The 19,857-nt window shown below is 36.5% G+C and overlaps 1 protein-coding gene and 1 pseudogene across 4 annotated transcripts in view; one reads left to right on the top strand and one right to left on the bottom strand.

Annotated features, from left to right (window-relative positions):
• LOC149096434 (adenosine receptor A3-like) overlaps window positions 1-19,857 on the bottom strand; it is a 319,741-nt pseudogene that overhangs the window by 236,136 nt on the left and 63,748 nt on the right. The gene's annotated exons all lie outside the window — the stretch shown is intronic.
• The window catches only part of LOC110048947 (uncharacterized), a 28,643-nt gene that overhangs the window by 1,063 nt on the left and 7,723 nt on the right, over window positions 1-19,857 (top strand). For 2 of the 3 annotated variants that reach the window (XM_089280668.1, XM_089280666.1), the window contains exons 2-4: window positions 4,087-4,191; window positions 4,590-5,069; window positions 19,224-19,347. In XM_089280668.1, the coding sequence (XP_089136794.1) occupies window positions 4,113-4,191; window positions 4,590-5,069; window positions 19,224-19,347 (683 nt within the window). In that variant the 5' untranslated portion in view covers window positions 4,087-4,112. Of the gene's footprint in view, window positions 1-2,039; window positions 2,126-4,086; window positions 4,192-4,589; window positions 5,070-19,223; window positions 19,348-19,857 lie in introns of those variants that run through there. The other variant, XM_089280667.1, reaches the window with a different exon arrangement.

The following is a 19,857-nucleotide window of genomic DNA, read 5'->3' as shown; positions in this document are numbered from 1 at the left end:
TTTTTGCTTTGCACGCACTGCAATATTAGGAGCTTGTCATTCAACCTTGATAATTTGCAACATTTATGCTCTCTGAATTATATTTGCCTTTCTCAATAGTGGGTCTTACTGAGATTGATGTTTGATTCTTTTTACACCAGAATCTCTGACATAATTGATGTCCATATCCCTCTCATACAACTCTCTAAACGTGAATTAAGAATGAAATCCAAGCCATGGATAACCACCTCAGTCTTTAAGGGTCTCGTTCAAAACAAAAAACAAACGTTTCAAGAAATACATGTATATTTCAACTAATTCTGTATATTGTCACACTAAATTCAAACTTTATAGAAATGAAATTAATCACTTACTAAAATTGAATAAAAACAGTTATTTTCATAATTATTTCCATGTAAATATGCTTGATTCTAAGAAAGTGTGGAAGGGGATAAGACAACTTGTTAATCTCAGATCTGACTCTACTCCCACTAAATTACTTGTCGAGGATCTTGAAATAAACGATCCTAGTTCAATGGCTGCAGATGCTTTTAACAATTTCTTTGCTAATATTGGATATAATTTGACAAAGAATATTCCTAGTGTAAATAAATCCCCCCTTCAGTAGCTCACAGTTCCATCCCAAGATAGTTTCTTTCTATTTCCCACAACACGGCAGTTGAAATTGAAAATGAAATTATTGGGCTAGTCTACAGGACCTTACAGCATACCAGTTGCTATTTTAAAAGCTACCAAACATGTTATATCTGCACCTCTAAAAATTATATTCAATGCGTCCTTTTCTACTGGAATTGTCCCAGATTTATTCAAAATAGCCAAGGTTAACCCTGTTTTTTAAAAAGGGTGAACAAGCAAATCTAAATTATTATCGTCCCGTTTCTATTCTCTCAATATTCAGTGAGCTGTCAGAAAAGCTATTGCATAAGAGAATATTACAATTTTTAGAGAAGAATAAAATAATTTATTGCAAACAGTGCAATGATTTTAGTAACTGCTCTGAAATACTAGATTTTCATCTATTTGCAGATGATGCCAATCTCTTTTATAAACACAAAAATCTTAAAGTCCTTGAATGTAAAGTAAACAATGAACTAGTAAATATTCATACTTGGTCAAGTGCCAACAAACTTTCACTTAATATTGATAAGTCAAACTTTGTCATTGTCTACCCTCCACAAAGAAAGTTACTTTTTCATGCCACACTCTCTTTAAGTGGCACAAACATAAACCAAGAGTATTCAAAAAATATCTAGGTTATATTATAATATATTCTAATTTATCATGGAAAAGTCAAATAAGCTACATTGCTATAAGATTGAGCGAATTATTGGGATTCTTTTAAACTTTGTTATATGTAAATTCAGATAGTCTGGTTAAACTATATTATGCCTAAAAATATATCACTTCTTAACCCATGGTTTAATTTTGTTTTGTGTAACACCTATTCTTCAACCACCCTGCCTTTGTTTATTTTACAGAAGAGAGCAATGAGAGTGATGACTTTCTCTAAATTTCATGAGCATTCTAGTCCAATTTTCAAACACTTAAATATTGTTAAACTGCCTCACCTTGTCTTTCTTAATATTGTATAAATTTCATAATAGACGTCTACCATCTGTGTTTGATACTTTCTACTCAAGTCAATAAAAGACATAACTATAATACAAGAAGTGCTCCTAATATGTTCTATACTTTACCTAAAGTAAGAACAATTTATGGAATATTCGAAAATATTGGAACTCGATTAGTGAAAATTTGAAAACCTTCTTTTTTTCAAACTTAGAGGAATCCGTAAAAAGCGATCTTGTCAATGATTATTGGTTACTTGAGTCAAGTTACGCTAATTTTGGGATTTGCTAACAGCCAATAGATTTCATCGCTACTAAATGAACTTTGCAATAACAGTATGTTACCAGGAGTCCTACTCCTAACGACACACAATATCCTTATTGGGCCAGGATAGAAAGCAAAACGTGTCGTGACATATCAAAAGAGACATTAGCTTTGAAATGACGTCATAATATCAACACGCCACCGTCTACAATTTCTAACTTTCTGTTTCGTTTTGAACTAATATGCCGGCGTAGCACTGTCTTCTGACGGCTTTGGACTTCAGCGACTGCAGGTTCGTTTCTAGCTAATTTCAACTTGAAAAGGGCTGGATATGATAATTTAGTTCAGTAATTGTATGGTTTTAAACGAGACACTCGCTCGTAGACTGTGTGGATACCTCTTCATGCAGAGCTCTTCTTGAGTTGATATTTCCACAACTGGTCTAGGAAGAATCCGGCAGAATCCGGCAGAATAGTGGAGCGCTAAATTCGTTAGCATGAGCCTCCCACTCAATGCACAAGGCTTACTAGCTCTGTACTAACCAACATCCTTGTGATAGTATCACGGTTGTTTGCCCGTCGCTCTTCTATGAGGCGAATGAAGCCTGCATTGTCAACTCACGCAACCACTGACTTCGAAACTATCGTCCTTTGAGTCAGGGTCAATTTGCCACATGTCGGGAGCGTCATTTAACCGTTCTAATAAGAACTTTATTTAGTCAGGAGTCGTTTTTGAGCGGGGCAGAAGGCCTTTAATGCTCCAAGCAGCAAGAGCGACTGTTTAGGGTGGAAAGTGTTAAATTTGGTTTTCGTAAAACAGTGCTCAATACATCAGAGTAGAGCGAAGTATATAATGTGGGAGGAAAAACACAAATAAACTACACGTTCATCCCTACAAGCCTGTTTCGTGGTTGCCCACTCATCAGGGGATTTAATAAGAACAATCTTTACCACCGTTTATATACAATATAATTTACATAATATATGCAGCGCGAAATTTAACGGGTTAATTGTTTCGTAGGAGGGCTTTGTTTCTGTGGCGGCAAGATGATACGAGTCCATTACCTTTGTTAAGTGTTGATAGCTCGGGTTGGCAGATGATAAGGAATTTTTCTTTAAGGCAAAGGTTACATCTTTTGCTTGAGCTGTTACACGGCAAGTGTGATGAGAGAATGCGCCAGGAAATAAAGTGTTCGATGTTATTGTCTTTGAGGGTCCAGATGTGCTTGCTGAGTTCGGTCGAGTTTCTGTGTTTAGCGTGGCGGAATGATGCGGTGTGGTTTCTGTATCTAGTTTTGAAGTCGCTCTCTGTGAGTCCAATGTACGTTTCTGCCGTGTTGTTGTCTTTGCGTGTTACGGTGGCTTGGTATATTACAGATGATTGTAGGCAGTTTCCGTCGAGCGGGCATGCGTTCTTTTGTCGGCAGTTACATGACTTTTTGTTGTTGATGGTAGCGGCGGCGGCGGTGTCATCAGTCGGCATAGATGCAGTTAGGATGCGTTTGTTATGGTTGTCGATTATTTGTTTTGTGTTGTTCATGCAGCTGTAGCTGATCTTAATGGTGTTTCGGTTAAAGATCTTTCTTAGCTTGTGATCTTAGCTTGTGATCTTATAAACGGTGGTAAAGATTGTTCTTATTAAATCCCCTGATGAGTGGGCAACCACGAAACAGGCTTGTAGGGATGAACGTGTAGTTTATTTGTGTTTTTCCTCCCACATTATATTTATATATATATATATATATTTTTTTTTTTTTTTTTTAGGTTTTCAATCTTTTCAGATCATCGTTCGCAGTAGTAAGAACCTAGAGATAAACGTGCGAACGAGGGTGTCACTATCAAGCGACGAAACAATGAACAATCCTTTTGCCCCAACTTATTCTAACTGAAAGGTGACTAACGGCTATGCCTCTTAATTAACCTCCGATTAACATTTTCGACGTGCACTCATTGCTGAGATAGTCGAAGCCATTTGTAATTTTAGGCGACAAGCGTAGAACAAGAGTTTTGCGATCTTTCGTCTTTTAAATTTAGAACACGTTTATTAGCGAAATCCAGCTGTGACTTGTAGGTGAGATAGTTAGCTAGAATAGATAGATATTACATTTGCCATGTAGCTAAGATTCTTGCAAAAGACTACTTTGTTCTGTTTCTTTTTGGTGAAATTGATACTTTTGTGTGAAAACGCCGTGCAACTTTTCTTACTTCCTTAAGAGCCTGGCATTTGTTAACATTGTTTTACTTTTTATCATAGGCAGGAAGACGATTCCCGATATAGCCATGAGTCCCATGTGGTGCTGGATTTGTTTGCTGTTTTTCCTGGCGCTTGTTAACATGGAAATTATAACCATCAATAAAGGTAAATTGACAAAGGATGTAACAAATTCATGACCAACGGGAAGTTAAGAAAGACTACCCTTAATGACAAAATAATGATGATGATGATGATGATGATGATGACGATGGCAATGATGCTGGTAATGATGAAAATAATAAACGAAATGATGCGTGATTCAGACACTTTAGACACTTATTTTTTTTCAGTAGACTTCGGGGAGGGGAAAGAGAAAAATAACTTTTAATTTAAGGACGAATTTTTGCTAATGAAATGTTCCCGTGTTTAGCGTGATTAATGAAACGTTGTTTAACTTTAGGCAAAATTTTGGAATTATGCCAGCTTCTTGTCAGTATATGGTTAGTTTCACCCGTTAGCCGGTTATTAACTGAAGAGTTAATTTGTCTGATTTGTCTTTATAGGGAAACGCAAAGCAAAAGCTTTACTTACTTTAGAACTTCACTATCTAGCCAAGCAATGTACGGAAGAAAAGCACGCCTTCGTTGCCAGCGACTTCATGGAACTTTTTACAAAACTCTTGGGTACTATTGGAGGTTGTGATGGAAGTGAAAAATGCGCCATTGAAAATGTACAAGTGGAATGCGAAGAACGGAGCGTTACTCTTCGCCGTACGGACATATTTGGTATCGAACAGGCTTCTAAAGTTCCCGTTACGGTGAAATTCGCTTTAAGAGTCCCACTGCCAAGCAATACATCCGTGGTTGGTCAGAACCAGGCAACTCAACAGATATCCAGTAACGTTCTAGCACCCCTGAATGAAACAAACCTGACTTTGAACATTAGTGGAGTTGTGTTGGAATATAACCCATCAAAACCACCGGTGGTACGAATAGTTGGTCTTGTCTGTGACAAAGGGCAAGTTCTTAAAGGAACAAATTGCGGTAAGACCTGAATATAAGCAACTAAAACTCTTGTTTTTTTTTTTTATCCTATTACGTTCAAATATAAGATCCAAGATTTTAGTACACGCCTTATCTTGGGATGACGACCTGAAGATCCCCTACACCTTTGAAATTAGTTCATATTCTTGCAGTTGCGATCAGGGAGACTGGAGGTTTGAATTAAGGGAAGATTTCGCTTCCCCCTACGGTATATCACTTAAGAGTCGCACTTTTCTTCATATTTATTATATGGTGGTGTCTCACAAGGACTGGGAACTACTATATACTTGAATTTGAGTGGTTGAAATTGACTTTTATCGCGGTCTAGCTAGATTTTCCCATTTAGACCGGCATGAAGACCGGTAATATATTGCGGTGAAAAAGTTGCAAACTAAAATACAAGAATATTGACAATTTTCTTCTAAAAATATCAGTGGAGGTGCCAAAAAGCCTAATGAGGAATAAAGGTAAAGAGAACGAAAAAACTTTGGTAGATTTAAGTTTAGCTCATCGCCGTTCGCAAGCAAAATTAGTCAGCTAGTATAAGCCACAGTTACATTAAACATTTTTTTGTTGTTGTTGTTTGCTCTAAAACACCAGTGAATGACTTTCCTTGGGAAGGTCTGAGAGTTTGAAAATTTTGGCAAGCTTAGTCTATCTGTATGGAAGAATCTTGACTTCGGTGGTGTGTACACACCGAACTGTGTTCGGTCTGTACTCACAACCTCGGGTCAAGTTTCTTCCATACATATCCCCTGCTCGGTCAGTAAGAGCTTTTAAAATGCGTGCCCATGTGCGATGCCATTACGCTATTTTGATTGTTAAGAAAGAGGGTTCTGGGTAAGTGAATGAGTGAGAGAGTGAGTGTGTGAGTGGTAATAATTGTAGCGGAGTTCCTGCGCGCCGAAGGCGGGCGAGCAGAGCCCCATACCTTAGAAAATTTGGTAACCCATCGATCTGAAAAATTTTGGTTGTCACGTGACTGTCCGTACGTACGTACGTCTGTCCGTGCGTCAATACCTTGAAAACTTAGAGAGTAGCACCATTACCATAGCTACATCTTTGATTTTAGGCGTCCACGCTATTGTTAATTGACAGCTGTCACTACAAGCTATCCGCTGACCAGTATTATGTGACTATATCGCGGGCTCAGGTTTAGAGCTCATCGGGGTTGCATCTTTTTAAGTTGACCGCTGACCAGTTACTTGTTTAACGCCTGGACCGCGGGCTCAAGTCACGTTATTTCTCCGGAGGAGAAGGAAGGAGTATTCGCAAAGGCAAAATTTCAGCGCAAATTAACCCCTGGTACGTTGTTGACTGTTCTTCTGACATATTCCTTCTACAATCGTCTCTTGGAAAGTCCCTGATATATTGCGTACGTAATTTCTACAATCTTGGTTAGGCTTGTTGGGTATAGTTTGTTAAAATTTGACTGGAAGGAATAGCAAAACCACACGCTGAACAACTGCATGCTCACAATCGATCATTTTTTGAGTTTCTGATCCAAGAAAAAATAATTCTCTTTTTCCTTTATCGTCAGTTATTGCAACGGGAGCTCCGCGTTTAGGCTTGGTTAAATCTATATATTACTCTTTATTGTGCCTTACTCTCCAAAGGGAGGTATTGGTCAAAATACAACAAAGGTTTGAACATTAACTAACAAAAATACAAAATAACATTTACCATATCGTTATACAATTAATTAAAATAATTCATAGCGTTCATTACATTTGTGAACCAAGAATCTCCTTCCTTTTTTGAAACATTGGATGGATACATTTTCCTATAAACTCTAGATGTACCCGTGTTTTCTGCTCTAAGTAAATATTTTGTCTTTTCGTTATCACTTAAACTGGGGTAATGGGTGTCAGCGTTTGCAATATGTGAGTGCAGCTCACGTCTTAATGTGATATACCCCCGACAATACATCAAGAAATGTTGTTCATGCTCTATGCAATTTTCTTTGCATACTAAACATGTGAGTGTGTGAATGAGTGAGTGAGTGAAGAAAACCTTTATTTAAGTGTCAATGTGTCAATCAATCAATCAATCAATCCTTTATTTGTTTGAGCAGGTTTATAATTACAAGATTGAATGAACAATATTGAATCGGCAGCCAAAATGCTGATGTGGACCTGCTTATAATAGTAAAATAACTAAGATAAAAATAAAACAATAATTCGAATTAAAATACCTTATTAACTTAATAATAAATAAAATTATGTCTTGTTTGAAATCAAAATGGCTTCTTTATTAAAAGAAAATTGGAGGATGTCTTTAGAACATTTTCCTAAAATTGATTTAAAGCCTTCTTTACTAATATTAGAAAATTTGACTATTCTATTCAGAAAATTCCAAATAGTTGGTCCCCTGTATTGTAAGGAACTTCTTCCTAATTCTGTTTTCACCCTAATAATATTAAATTGGTTACTGAGTCTTTTAGATCTTTTTGATTTAGAAAAGAAATCTAAAATTTGTATAGGAGCAGACCCTGTGAAGACTTGATGCATCTTAAGTCATATGCGTCTCTTATATAAATAGTTAATAGGAAGCCACCTACATTGAGACAGGCATAAACTACCTTCTAATGAAGACGGAAGATGATTAATAATTCGGCATGCTCGGGCATGAATATGATCTAATTCGTTAAGTAATGATTGGGAACAATTTCCCCATATTGATAATCCGTAGGTCACACTAGGTATAATTGTTTTAAAGTATATTTCTACTAGAACTGACTTGGGTAAATACAACATTCTTCTTAAAGCACCGACCACTGGAAAAGTTGAAAATTTACAGAGTATGTAAATAACATGTAATTAACATGTAAATAATCAAAAAGAGACTGTAAAGAATAATTTACATGATTTTTCCCCATTTTACATGTTTTGGAGGTTTCATGTAAAAAAAACATGTAAATATTTCAAGTGAAACATGTAAATGATGAAGAAAACACTGTAAATGTTTCAAAGCAAAGGGCTAAGATCATGTAAATAACATGTGAACTGTTCCTGCAAATACTGTAAATAGCCTGTAAATTTCTTGTGATTCAACCTGGAAACCTGTAAATAACATGTAAATTTAATACAGGGAGGCTGCCATAATACAGCAAATAACATGTAAATAAAAAAGGGGAGGCTGTAAACATGTAAATAAAAAAGGGAGGCCGTAAATAACATGGAAATGAAAACAGGAGCCTGTAAATAACGTGTAAATCAAAAAATAGAGCCTGTAAATAACATGTAAATCAAAAAAGGGAGCCAGTAAATAACATGTAAATCGAAAAAGGGAGTCTGTAAATAACATGTAAATCAAAAAAGAGCCCATAAAGAACATGTAAATCGAAAAAGGGAGCCTGTAAATAACATGTAAATCGAAGAAGAGCGCGTGTAAATAACATGTAAATCGAAAAAGGGAGCCTGTAAATAACATGTAAATCGAAAAAGGGAGCCTGTAAATAACATGTAAATCAAAAAAGGGAGCCTGTAAATAACCTGGAAATGGAAACAGGGAGCCTGTAAATAACATGGAAATCAAAAAAGGGAGGCAGAAACCCTGTACGATAAATAACTTGTAAATAATAACTTGAAGAAAAATGCATGGAATGTACTGTTTTATTGCAATCAAATCTGTTGACCTTAATTATAATAGTAGAAAATATGTAAATTTAGACAGTCAGAAATTTATTGCAATCAGAACAAACTCAGTAAAATTCAAATAGTTTTTATATGCCATGAATAAGGTTTACAATGTATACATTGCAACAAATAAAACATGTTTTCTTTTCTTTCTATCCATAACAAGACGACTTAACTGTAATTTTGTGCATGGCCAAAATATTTTAAAATACCATGACTGAGCTCCTTTAACCGAATTCAAGCACTTTTCAAGAAGACTACTAACATTCAAGACCTTTTCAAGATTGTGCAAAACCATGTCATATTCAGCTCTATTTAATTCATAAATAATAAAATGATTAAGAAGCATACTGTTGTCAGCTACAACTAGTAAAAATTTTGCAATTTAGGTGTATTACTAAATTAAAATTGTTTGCAAATGGATACCTGTCTTAAATATATACTAAATTCACAAAGTCAAATGTAACAGAATGATAACACCTTTGTCATAAAATGAATGAATAAACCGTTTTTTTTTCTTACTAAGTAATTAATGTAGGATTAAATTAGCCTTAATAATTATTATGAAAAATGTGGGAGGCACATTGGCCTCATAGTTACATGTGGTGCGCTCAATTCCTGATCAAGCGGTCAGGGTTCAAGCTCTAGGCGGGTACATTCTGTTGTGTTGTTGGGCAACACACTTTACTCACAGTGCCTCTCCACCTAGGTGTATAAATGGGTACCAGCGAATTTAATGCTGGGGTAACCCTGCAATGGACTGGCATCTCATCCAGGGGGAGTAGAAATAGTCTTAGTCACTTCCTGCTACAGAAAGTGGGATACGCTCCAGCTTGTTGGGCCACATGGCTCGTATGCAGACTTTACCTTTACCTTATTATGAAAATTACTGCAATGTAAGTGTGAAGTATTGATCAACTTTTTTCATAAAGTGAATTGTTCTTTTGAAATAAAAGAAAATAGGGAGAAAAAACATTTACCACAAGATAGAGTTTGACATTTTAAATTCATCATAAAAACATTCATGCCAAAGGAATACTACATTTCATAACATAAAACAAGGCTTCTGACATCTTTAGGCTATGTTTACAAAGTCACAGTTTCTTTCTTTTTCCAAAACTGTACGGAATCCAACCAGTACAAGCATTTTGGACCCCTGACAAAACATTCACTGTAAACAATATTCAAAATTTTACTTTTTCTTTTTGTGATAAAAAAACTGAACTGTAAAAAAAAACATTCATAGGAGCCTGTTGAAATTGAAAGGCCTATCTAGTACCATAGTTCCCATAACATATCATAAGTTAATAAATTATTGTTGTGGTACTACATGTATGTAAACATAGCCTTTGCTTTTTATGATGAAATCTTATAGCTGCTGTATTGAACAATAAGTATCAACCTAGCAATCTATGATATTTAACTTTAATGCTAAGTCACCAACACAGGTACAGAGTAGGTGATACTTCAAAGCATTAAAAATAATGCTTAAAGTGGTTGAATTTATACCAGAAAGCTGCCAGAGCATATCGAAGTGTTGAAGGTCACCATGTTAGACTGTAATGCACCAGTGGCCCATTTCTCAAAGGTCCCAAAAAGTTTTCGCACCCAGAAAGCCATACCAAAATCTGAAATCTTATGCTTACAGAGCTGTTTTATTCGCTTATTCTCAATATGAACAGAGGTTTCCTTCACACAAGAAGTTTCAGGCATATACAGCTCTTAGTTTTTAGACACAGCTCAATTAAAGATGGCTTTGTGGGTCCGAAACGTTTCCAGGGCCTTCAAGAAATGGGCCTTGGACCCCTTATAGAGTCATAATTACTGTAGAATTCTCAGTGGCTGATTTTTTCCTGATCAAGCATCAATGCCAAGGAGTATGCATGTATTGACCACTCTCAATTTTACTTCATCCTACAAGTAACATAAAACATTTCGTTAAATCAGATAAGTTATGTCTGAGTATGAATCAGCAAATTCTGTATATGATATCAATCAGCGAATATTACACTGGAGTTATTATTTTGTTTCTTATCATTCCAATTTATACTGTGACCTTTGAAGTCGGACTGTAGCCGGTCATGTTGACCGGCCAAAGTAATTTTAGCTCGGTCACCTCTCGTTTCTGACCGGTCAAGATATTTACGAAAAAATCAAGTACACGTAATGTGAGCCAAATTAAACCCACAATATAGTTTGTTTGTTCCGGTCACTGCTAGACCATTTAAAAATTGGCTTAATATTTTTCTGAACGAATTTAACCCCAGTCACTCGAATGGCATTCCTATCGATCTTGAACGCATGACATACAGCAAGCAAATGGTCTTTAGCCGTTCGAACAGATACATGTATGCATTGGTGTATTGTTTCGTTAGAGGTCATAATAAAAAAGAGATTAAAACTCTCAGATTTACAGCTGGGGATTTGATTGTTTATTCAAGAATGAACAACGTGACTGTCTCAACATGACATGACTGGTCAACATGACCGGCAAGTGAAGTTTTTGGCCGGTCAAGTCACCATTCTGGCCAGACATTGCCTGTTGACCGGCCATTATTTTAAGCCCTGAATATTAATCAATCAAACAGATCTTACATCTACATCTGTAGCTACTGTGTGACAAAAACTGAATGTCAGAGGATGTAGAAGAACTAAACTCAAAATCTGTGACAGCAAATATTCAATATTCACTATCTTCTACATTGTAATATTCGTGCACAATAAATCAAACTCCTATCAAACAATGTTTAAATAATAAGTCAAGTTATTTGCAGGCACAATTTGATTGTTTCTTACGTGCACTTATGCTCTATTGGTGGACAAAGGTACAGATGATGCCATAAATGTTTGTTTTTGTTTCTTTGTTATGTATTACGAAGCAGATAGATTCTTTGTTGTCGTGCATCTGTTCAGTAATAGATCACAGAAGACATCAAAATGTGGTAAGAACATCAGTGACACATGCCTGAAAAATTCACAGATTCTGTGACACACTCTGGTAATGGCTTATGTGAATATTTTTTGTTTTTACCACATTTTGATGTTATCTGTGATCTACTCAAGGCAGGAAAAAACCCAGGTCTGATTTCCTCAGCCAAGTAAATTTTGCTCTTGGGCAAGTGAAAATAGAAGTTCAGTGGCCCCGTGGGCAAGTGAAATTACAATGTAGCCTCAGTAGTCTTGTGAGTCTGACTAAAAATGCCAACTTGGTAAATGATAATTTCCAGTCATTCCATTTCAAAACTTAAGACCTAAAGATTAGTTAATTATTAGGTTGAAAGCAAGAATTAGTTAGGAATCCAAGCGTACTTCATTCGCATTTGTCCTCTGATTTCCTTACCGGCCACTACACTGGCAACTAATATTTAAGTGGGGGCAAGTGAAAACTGAAATTGACTGGCCCACTGGGCAAGTGACTTACAATTTTTTTTCCTGCCCTGCTACAGATGCATGAACAGATGCATGACACATGAAACCTACATGTATTTGATAAGAGCCCAATTTCGTACAAGTAAAATATACAGCTGTAACAGGGCTCTAAAGTGCTGTCTGGTCATCCCAGGGTAAGGCAATCGATTGAAATCGATCCATAAATTGATATAAGTCAATAAATTGAAATTAATGTAAGTGTTATCAGTGCTATCAATTGAAAGAAATTCATACTCACAGGATACAGAAGTTTCAAGTTATCGATTTGATTTTACCTAATTTATCAGTCATTAGAGAATCAATTGAAAGTTGATCTCTCTTTGTTAGTTCACATAAACTGTAGAATAATTGTGTCCCTCAACACAATGTTTGATTGTAACTCTTTTTATGTAGATTTCAAAGGCACTACCAAAGACCCCCCAAAACATAGTCCCCGATACATGTATGCCAGCAAAATATTCTGTTTACAAGATACAATGTTGTTTTTATGCAATTGTATTCATGATTCCATATTTCACTTTATATCTTTTGTTCATTTCTTCCTTATTAATGTTGCTTAAAAGATAAGCTAGTATCAGCAAAATTGATAATGCTTATTGAAAATTTGATCACAATCGATTACTCATGACAAATCCTTTTATTGATTTCTTTCATTGACTAATTTCTATTGATTGTTATGAAATAATCGATTGACTATACTGTGTCGTCCAAAACAAGTAGATTTTCCTGCCTGGGCAAGTTACTCTTCCTTTTTTTTCAAGTCCTGTGTAGTTTTCATGACAGTTTGAGGTACATGTATACCTCTTTATAAAGTATCATAGTGTTTTTTTTTTTTTTTTTTTTTTGTGAAAGAAAATTCCACAACATTTAACTTACTATCAGCACCAGTGGGTGCAATGTCCATGTACAGTTTTGTATAACAGCATATTGTAACTTGCATGTAGGTACAACTGTAGACACTTGAGTAACTTCAGAATACTTACACTAGCATAACAGAAATTTCTCTGCTGAAGATGGCATATCACATTTTAGCTTACTAGCATTCACATCTGAGGGCAACATAACCTTACAAGAGCATGCATCAGAAGGAATCATAAGGTGCATATAAGCCAATAACAAATGTCGCATGCTCTTACTCAGTTACCGAGAACAGATAATAACAGATAATAAAGCTCTTTATGCACGGCAGGCAAACATCACCAAAGTCGATACCACAAGCAATGTAACTTCTCCTTGATAATGACACATTCACAACCAAAGGCAAAACGAAATGTATACGTATCTTGACGTTACTTTACTCTACTCGTTCAATTTATGCAAAACTTGCTTACCTGTTGTTGTTGTTGTTGCCTGTAATCGCTATTTTCAGCTTCTGGGTAACGGAAACTTTGCCTTGAAACCGTGCACGGTGACGAAGCGAAGGTAGAGTGGATTTTGGCCCGCTAAAACAGAGCTCGAGTTCGATGCAAGTTCCAACGAACTGCCAAACATGGCAGGAGAACCGAGAGAACCTGGTACCTAACATGAAGACCGCTGATTGCTGCTTGTTGGAGATCGGGCACTCACAAGGCTGGTATGCTTTTATAAAGGACTGGGATAACAGTGATGGCAATGAAAGCACAAAACGGTAGAAATCACCAAAAACAAAAACCAAAAAAAGCAGTGAACATGCAAGGGCAGACTTAGCTGTATTAATCTTACTTGTAGAATGTTCATGATTGGAAATATTTAACGCTCTAAATCGATGATATTTCATTCATTGTCAACGGTTCAGGGGCACAATTGTGACCTCGAACTTTCGCGATATGAGAAATTTAATGTCTGTTGTTTTCGGATTGTTAAAAATGTCATTTTGGGTACCGAAAAAAAGTCAGCTATCATTTTCGGAAAGGCGATAAGACCTAACGTTTTCGGGAAATGGACAAAAAAGCCCTAATAAGTTCGAGAATACTCAAGCTCCTCTAGAATAACCGAACAGATACTTTTTTTTTTTTTTTGCGCAACCTAAAATTAGCCTACAGAGCTTTGAAAGTACACCAGATAGCCTAAAACAGCGTTTAAAAGCATTCGAGAGAAAACGGTCGCTGGGTGTCCCTTATGGTTCCCTGCCTAACCTAACTCCGCGTCAGTTCAAACTCGGTCACCAAGGCTCTTTCCGTTTTGAACTCACACAACACGTGACGCTTTCATGGTCCTTCATGAATAAACACGTACGTGTCCGAGAATTAATTTTTCTCTTTTCTAGAGACGTAAGCTTGGGACGCCTGCATGTGCGGTAACAATTCTAGTTTTATTTTGTCGTTGTGGATGCGCGGAAAGTTCACAAGAAGACAGCTTATTGAGGTGTCGATCAATTTAGCGATTTAGTTTGGTGCATACCTTCTAACCCAACTTCAATTTAAAGCACACTATAGCACACACTTGGACTTAAAAGAAGTTCAAATGCTTCGACGCAAAAGGCACCTTAATGGTAGGTAGGTTTACGGAGCTTCACGGCGGTGTTACATTTTAACTTTACGGGCCTTTGAAAGGTGCCATTTATATGTTCTCGGTTACCCGAGACAACCCTTCCTCTCTCTCCCCCCCCCCCCCCCCCCCAAGTTTACCCTGGCCTGGGTAACTTTTCATTTATTTCTTTGCAAAATCCAACCAACCGTTTACAGGAGGATCGCAAACCTGTCGGTAACTTGGAATTTGCATCATTTGAACGGTCTCCGTTGATTGAACCGTTACACCAGAGTTATATTAAATAAGCCCTTTTTTCCATTACAGGGTTTTTGCAGGGTTTAGGCAGGCCTTCTCTTAAATTTAGATCTTTTTTTTTCTAAGAGTCTCCATTTTACATTAACATGGTCTTTACACTTTTTCGAAAAGCACTCATTATCTCATTTAAATTGTTTTCACAGCCTTTGCAAGGTCCCCCTTTTTAATTTACATGTTTTTAACAGGCTATTTACAGCCCCCCACCGCACCCGTGCAACTTCTAAGTTTCCCATTTACATGGTTTTTACATGTTTCTTACAGGCTCTCTTTCTTTCATTTGCATTGTTTTTACGTGTTTCTTACAGACCCCCTTTTTTCATTTACATGCTTTTTACATGTTTCTTACAGGCCCCCTTTTTTCATTTACATGGCTTTTACATGTTTCTTACACGCCCCCTTTTTTCATTTACATGGTTTTTACATGATGTTCTTACAGGTCCCCTTTTTTCATTTACACGACTTTAACATGTTTCTTACAGGCCCCCTTTTTTCATTTACATGGCTTTTACATGTTTCTTTCAGGCCCCCTTTTTTCATTTACATGGTTTTCACTGGGTTACAAACATAGCATTTCCAGACTTTTTACAGCATTCGCTTGAATTATTTACACGTTTCTCACATGGTTTAGCAAAGCAATTTACATGTTTTTTACAAAGGCAGATACTGTAAAAGTGCGTAAAACATTTTACAGGTTTTTACATGTTCTTCAAATGATCATTGCAGACAAAGACAATGTAAATCATTATTTACAGAACATTTACATGTTGTACTAAAAGCTGTAAATTTCCTGTAATTTTATTTTACAAAACCCTAACATGTAAATTGTAATTTACTAAAGAATGTAAATCAAGATTTACATACTGTAAATTAAAATTGACATGCCCATGTAAATTTTCAACTTTTCCAGTGGACTTTTTTGGAAAAAGAGGTCTTAACTATATCTACATGGGCATGCCAAGAGAGATTTTTATCAATCGTAACACCTAGGCAAGTGGTAGAATTAACAAATTTCACAAAGCCAGAGCCAAAGTGTAATTGCTGCGAAGGACCAAAAAACTGTCGTTTTTTTTTTAATCATAGCTTCAGTTTTTACAGGGTGGATTGTCAATTTATTTAAAGTGCTCCACATAGATATCTGTGCCATAAGGCCGTTTAGAGATAAGATGACTTGGTCAACACTTGAGCCAATTGTATAAATTGTGGTGTCATCAGCATACATCAAGATGGAGCCATCTTGATAGTAATAGTAGATAGTGAACAGTCTTGGGCCAAGTAAGGATCCTTGAGGGACACCAAATTTAATAGGGAGAAGAGCAGATCTTTGGTTGTTTACTTCAGGCCAGAGATACCAACTGCATTTAGGTTTAAGGGTAGAATTTCATGTGACACAGTGTCAAATGCTTTCTGGAAGTCAATAAAGATAGGTCCAACAGATAAACCTTTATCCATAGCTAGTTTCCACTTTTCTGTCATGGTAAGAAGCAAATCCTCTGAAGCCTACATAGACATTGGGGACACTGGTAAAAAAAAAAAGCAACACCAATAGACATACGGTACTTATAAAATAAGTGCCGTATGGGTAAGCATGTGTTTGTTTAGAGGTACGGGACAGCAAGTGTCGGGTTTCTTCTGCAAAAAAATAATGTGCATTCAGTATTATTTTCTGACGATGGGGAGTAGTACATTGAGTTATGTATTATTTAAGAAATAGGAAACATGTACCGTGTTTCTATCGAGTAAAAGGAACACGAGTGGAAGTTTGGGAGAACGAAAAATCCTGTGGGAGCAGAAGCCGCAGGCGAATGTTTCTACAGCTTTTTTTGAGCTCCCCCAAACTTTCACGAGTGTTTCTATAACTCGAGAACACAGCGACGAAAATAATAATAATAATAATAATAATAATAATAAAAGGAGTGTTTAATAATAATAATAATAATAATAATAATAAACACTTGTTTACTTTGATCATCATAGTGTAAATTATCTTTGCTCGCGCCATCATTACGTTAACAGCTCGTGCTAGTCCTGTGCTTCTATTGATCTTTAGTGGAATTCTACTAGTGTACTAATGTAAATGCTGAAATCTGATTGGCTAAGCTACTCGTATACTATCAGCCATTAGTATAAATCTACTAGCGTTCCATCACGATTGCCGTTCTCTGATTGGCTACGCTACTCACTATCTATTTAACAAATAGATTCCATAATGCCGTGCGTCTGTTCAGTAATAGATCAGAGATGACGTCAAAATGTGGTAAGAACAAAAAAAGTGGCTCACGAGGTGATAGCCGAGTGTGTCACTGATGTTCTTACCACATTTTGACGTCTCTGTGATCTATTACTGAACAGACGCACGGCAACATGGAATCTATTTGTTTTACATAATAAAGAAACAAACTACTACAGAAAAAGCTTTTTTTTTTTAATTTCAAAATCTTTCAACATAACTCATTGGTTGCTATGCGTAACAAATAATCGTGATTGGTCCAGTCACACTTGAATCGACCGATCGCTTATCGTTGAGTGAAATTGAAAAGTTACAGCGAAAGCAGAATTGAACTGCGAAATCTACAAAATCTTAAAGAAGATGCTGGAAAAGTCAAGTCAGCTTTTGTCGTGAGAGCAGCCCTGTTAGCCGGAAAGCTTGGCCGTTTTCTTGAATATTGCAGGAGTTGAAAAAATACGCTCGGAAAACTTGTGGTTTCGGTCGACACTGGAGGCCGTTCGATTCGAGTTTTGAATGAAAGGAGCGTTTGTGACGGTGGAAGTTTGTGTCCTTTGTGGTTGGAGATTCTCAAATCAGTTTGATATATTGTCGGAGATACCTTATAGCTACAATACAGTTGGCCGTGAGCTGTAGCGAGCGATACTTTATTCTCTGCTGTGCCCTGAAACGGACTAGAAAATTCGCGTCGGAAAGCAAGGTTATGTGTTTATTTTAAGCTTAACTAATTTTAGAAAGCAATGTTTTGATGTTTCATTCCTGACATCAATCTGTGTCAACAATTATTTTAAGAATTTTTTAAATAAATTGATGTCATAAACATTTTGTTTGTTGGACTTGTTATATTCGAGACAAAACAATGGTTTCTTACCTTAAAGTTAACTGACGACAAATTTTGCGTTTGGTTGATCCTCGCTCGACTGCCGACTGAGACTGCTCGAGTATTTTTTCTGAGTCATTTTCTTAAAAAGGAAACGGCTTTTTTTCTCTTCCTGCTTCTCGTACCTCTTCAATGCCTCGACTTTGGATCTTATCTTTCTCTTTGTCACATAAAATATTAAATAAATTCTCAAAACTTTCCGCCATTTTAAAGCACAGAGGGGAAAAACTTTAAAATGATGACGTCAATTGTGCGTCTGTCCTCTAATAGATTATAGGCGAGAACCAATCAAAGCGTGAGAATAATTTGGGTTATTATATAATCTGTGATAGATAGTGAGTGCCGTAGCAGTGTGCCCTCGTGAACAAAATGACTTCCGCTTCTTGGCGTTTTTGAAGGGTCTGTGTAGAGGAGGTAACTAGAATTTTGAACGATTAGCAGATTTATATTAAAACAATTAGATCATTCGCTCTCGATTTCTGTGCGTGATAGAAATCTCGAGCTCATAATCTAATTGTTTATTAGAGTGCAGTGGCTGTCGGTCGTTCATGAAATGCGACGTTTTCATCGTTTTTCTGAAGTTTTAGAAGAAAGTTTAGACGTAAATTGATAAGTAAATTCCTGAAAAGACTGACAGACGTACATAAACGGTTTCTTGACTTTAAAAACTTGAAATTATTGAAAAACGGGTGCGCGCGCGTAATCAACTGCAAATATCCCAAGGACAATTCAATAAGTGCAATTTTGTTAAAGCGTAAAGTTCAATAATACGTCAAAAGATAATTGAAAACCATTATTTGCGTTAATTTCAGTTAAAATTCTACTAAAACAATTAGATTTTTCGCTCGAGATTTCTGTGAGTTGATAGTTAAGTCGGCTTTCGGCTTCATAAACTATCACCTCATAGCAATCCCCAGCTCTAAACAGTTAGCGCGCGTAATTTCTTAGGGCTGTTTTCTAATTTTGCATAGGCGAATTATGGGTATGTCAATACCTCCTAGGCCCCCTACCCCATAAACTTCTTATTCAAGGTTTTGTTTTATGAACAGTCTGTCATTCAAAGCTTTGAATTATTGTCCGCAAACGTTCCCAAGAGGTACAAGATACAGTTGTATCGTCACGATCACGCTGAGCGTGAATTTCTGCACTCCCTGTTTGTCGCGCCTGTTATGACTTGCTATTATTTTTTAAATAATTTTGCTTTTATTATTTTATCACAGAGACAAGAAAAACAGCGAGGTCTAATCAAATTAAAAGGGCATCAGGCACCGTCGCAGGATTCGTAACCCTTATTGTTATTATTATTGCTCTGATTGTTATGGTTTTCGTGCGGAATCGCTATCTGTAAGTTCTTCTTCCATATGAACAATATATAATAGCAAAGCAAAAATTAGCTTGACCTAGAGCTTAGCAAAGAAGAACATAACATAGCATGCCATAGCAGAAATTAGCTTAGCGCACGCTTAACAGCATAAAACGTAGCATCACCTTAACATAACGTACTATGGCATAGCGCAGCATCGGTATAGCACAGCGTAGCGTAGTAAAGCATAGCAAAACATGGCACAGAATAGCGTAGCATAATGGAAATACAATGGAAGACAGCAAAGCAGAGTGGGGAAGCGGAATAGTGACGAGATTTTGATTTAAAACGTCTTACTAGACTTGCTGTTAGTTTAGTAATTTGCCAAACTTGCTTGGAAATGTACTTGGAAAATGTCCATTGAGGTCTTCTGTACGGCCGATGACGTGGGTTATTCCGTACTGTCAAGATTCATGACGGTTACTTTATTAGTATGTCTCTTTCACTTGGTTAATTAATAAAATATAGATAACGGCTTATTTCCAATCCGG

Source organism: Orbicella faveolata, unplaced genomic scaffold (assembly GCF_042242905.1).
Source record: "Orbicella faveolata isolate gen_17 unplaced genomic scaffold, um_ofav_v1 contig_48, whole genome shotgun sequence".
Lineage (NCBI taxonomy): Eukaryota > Metazoa > Cnidaria > Anthozoa > Scleractinia > Merulinidae > Orbicella > Orbicella faveolata.
The sequence above is the reverse complement of the archived record's forward strand: the minus strand, read 5'-3'. Positions and strand labels throughout refer to the sequence as shown.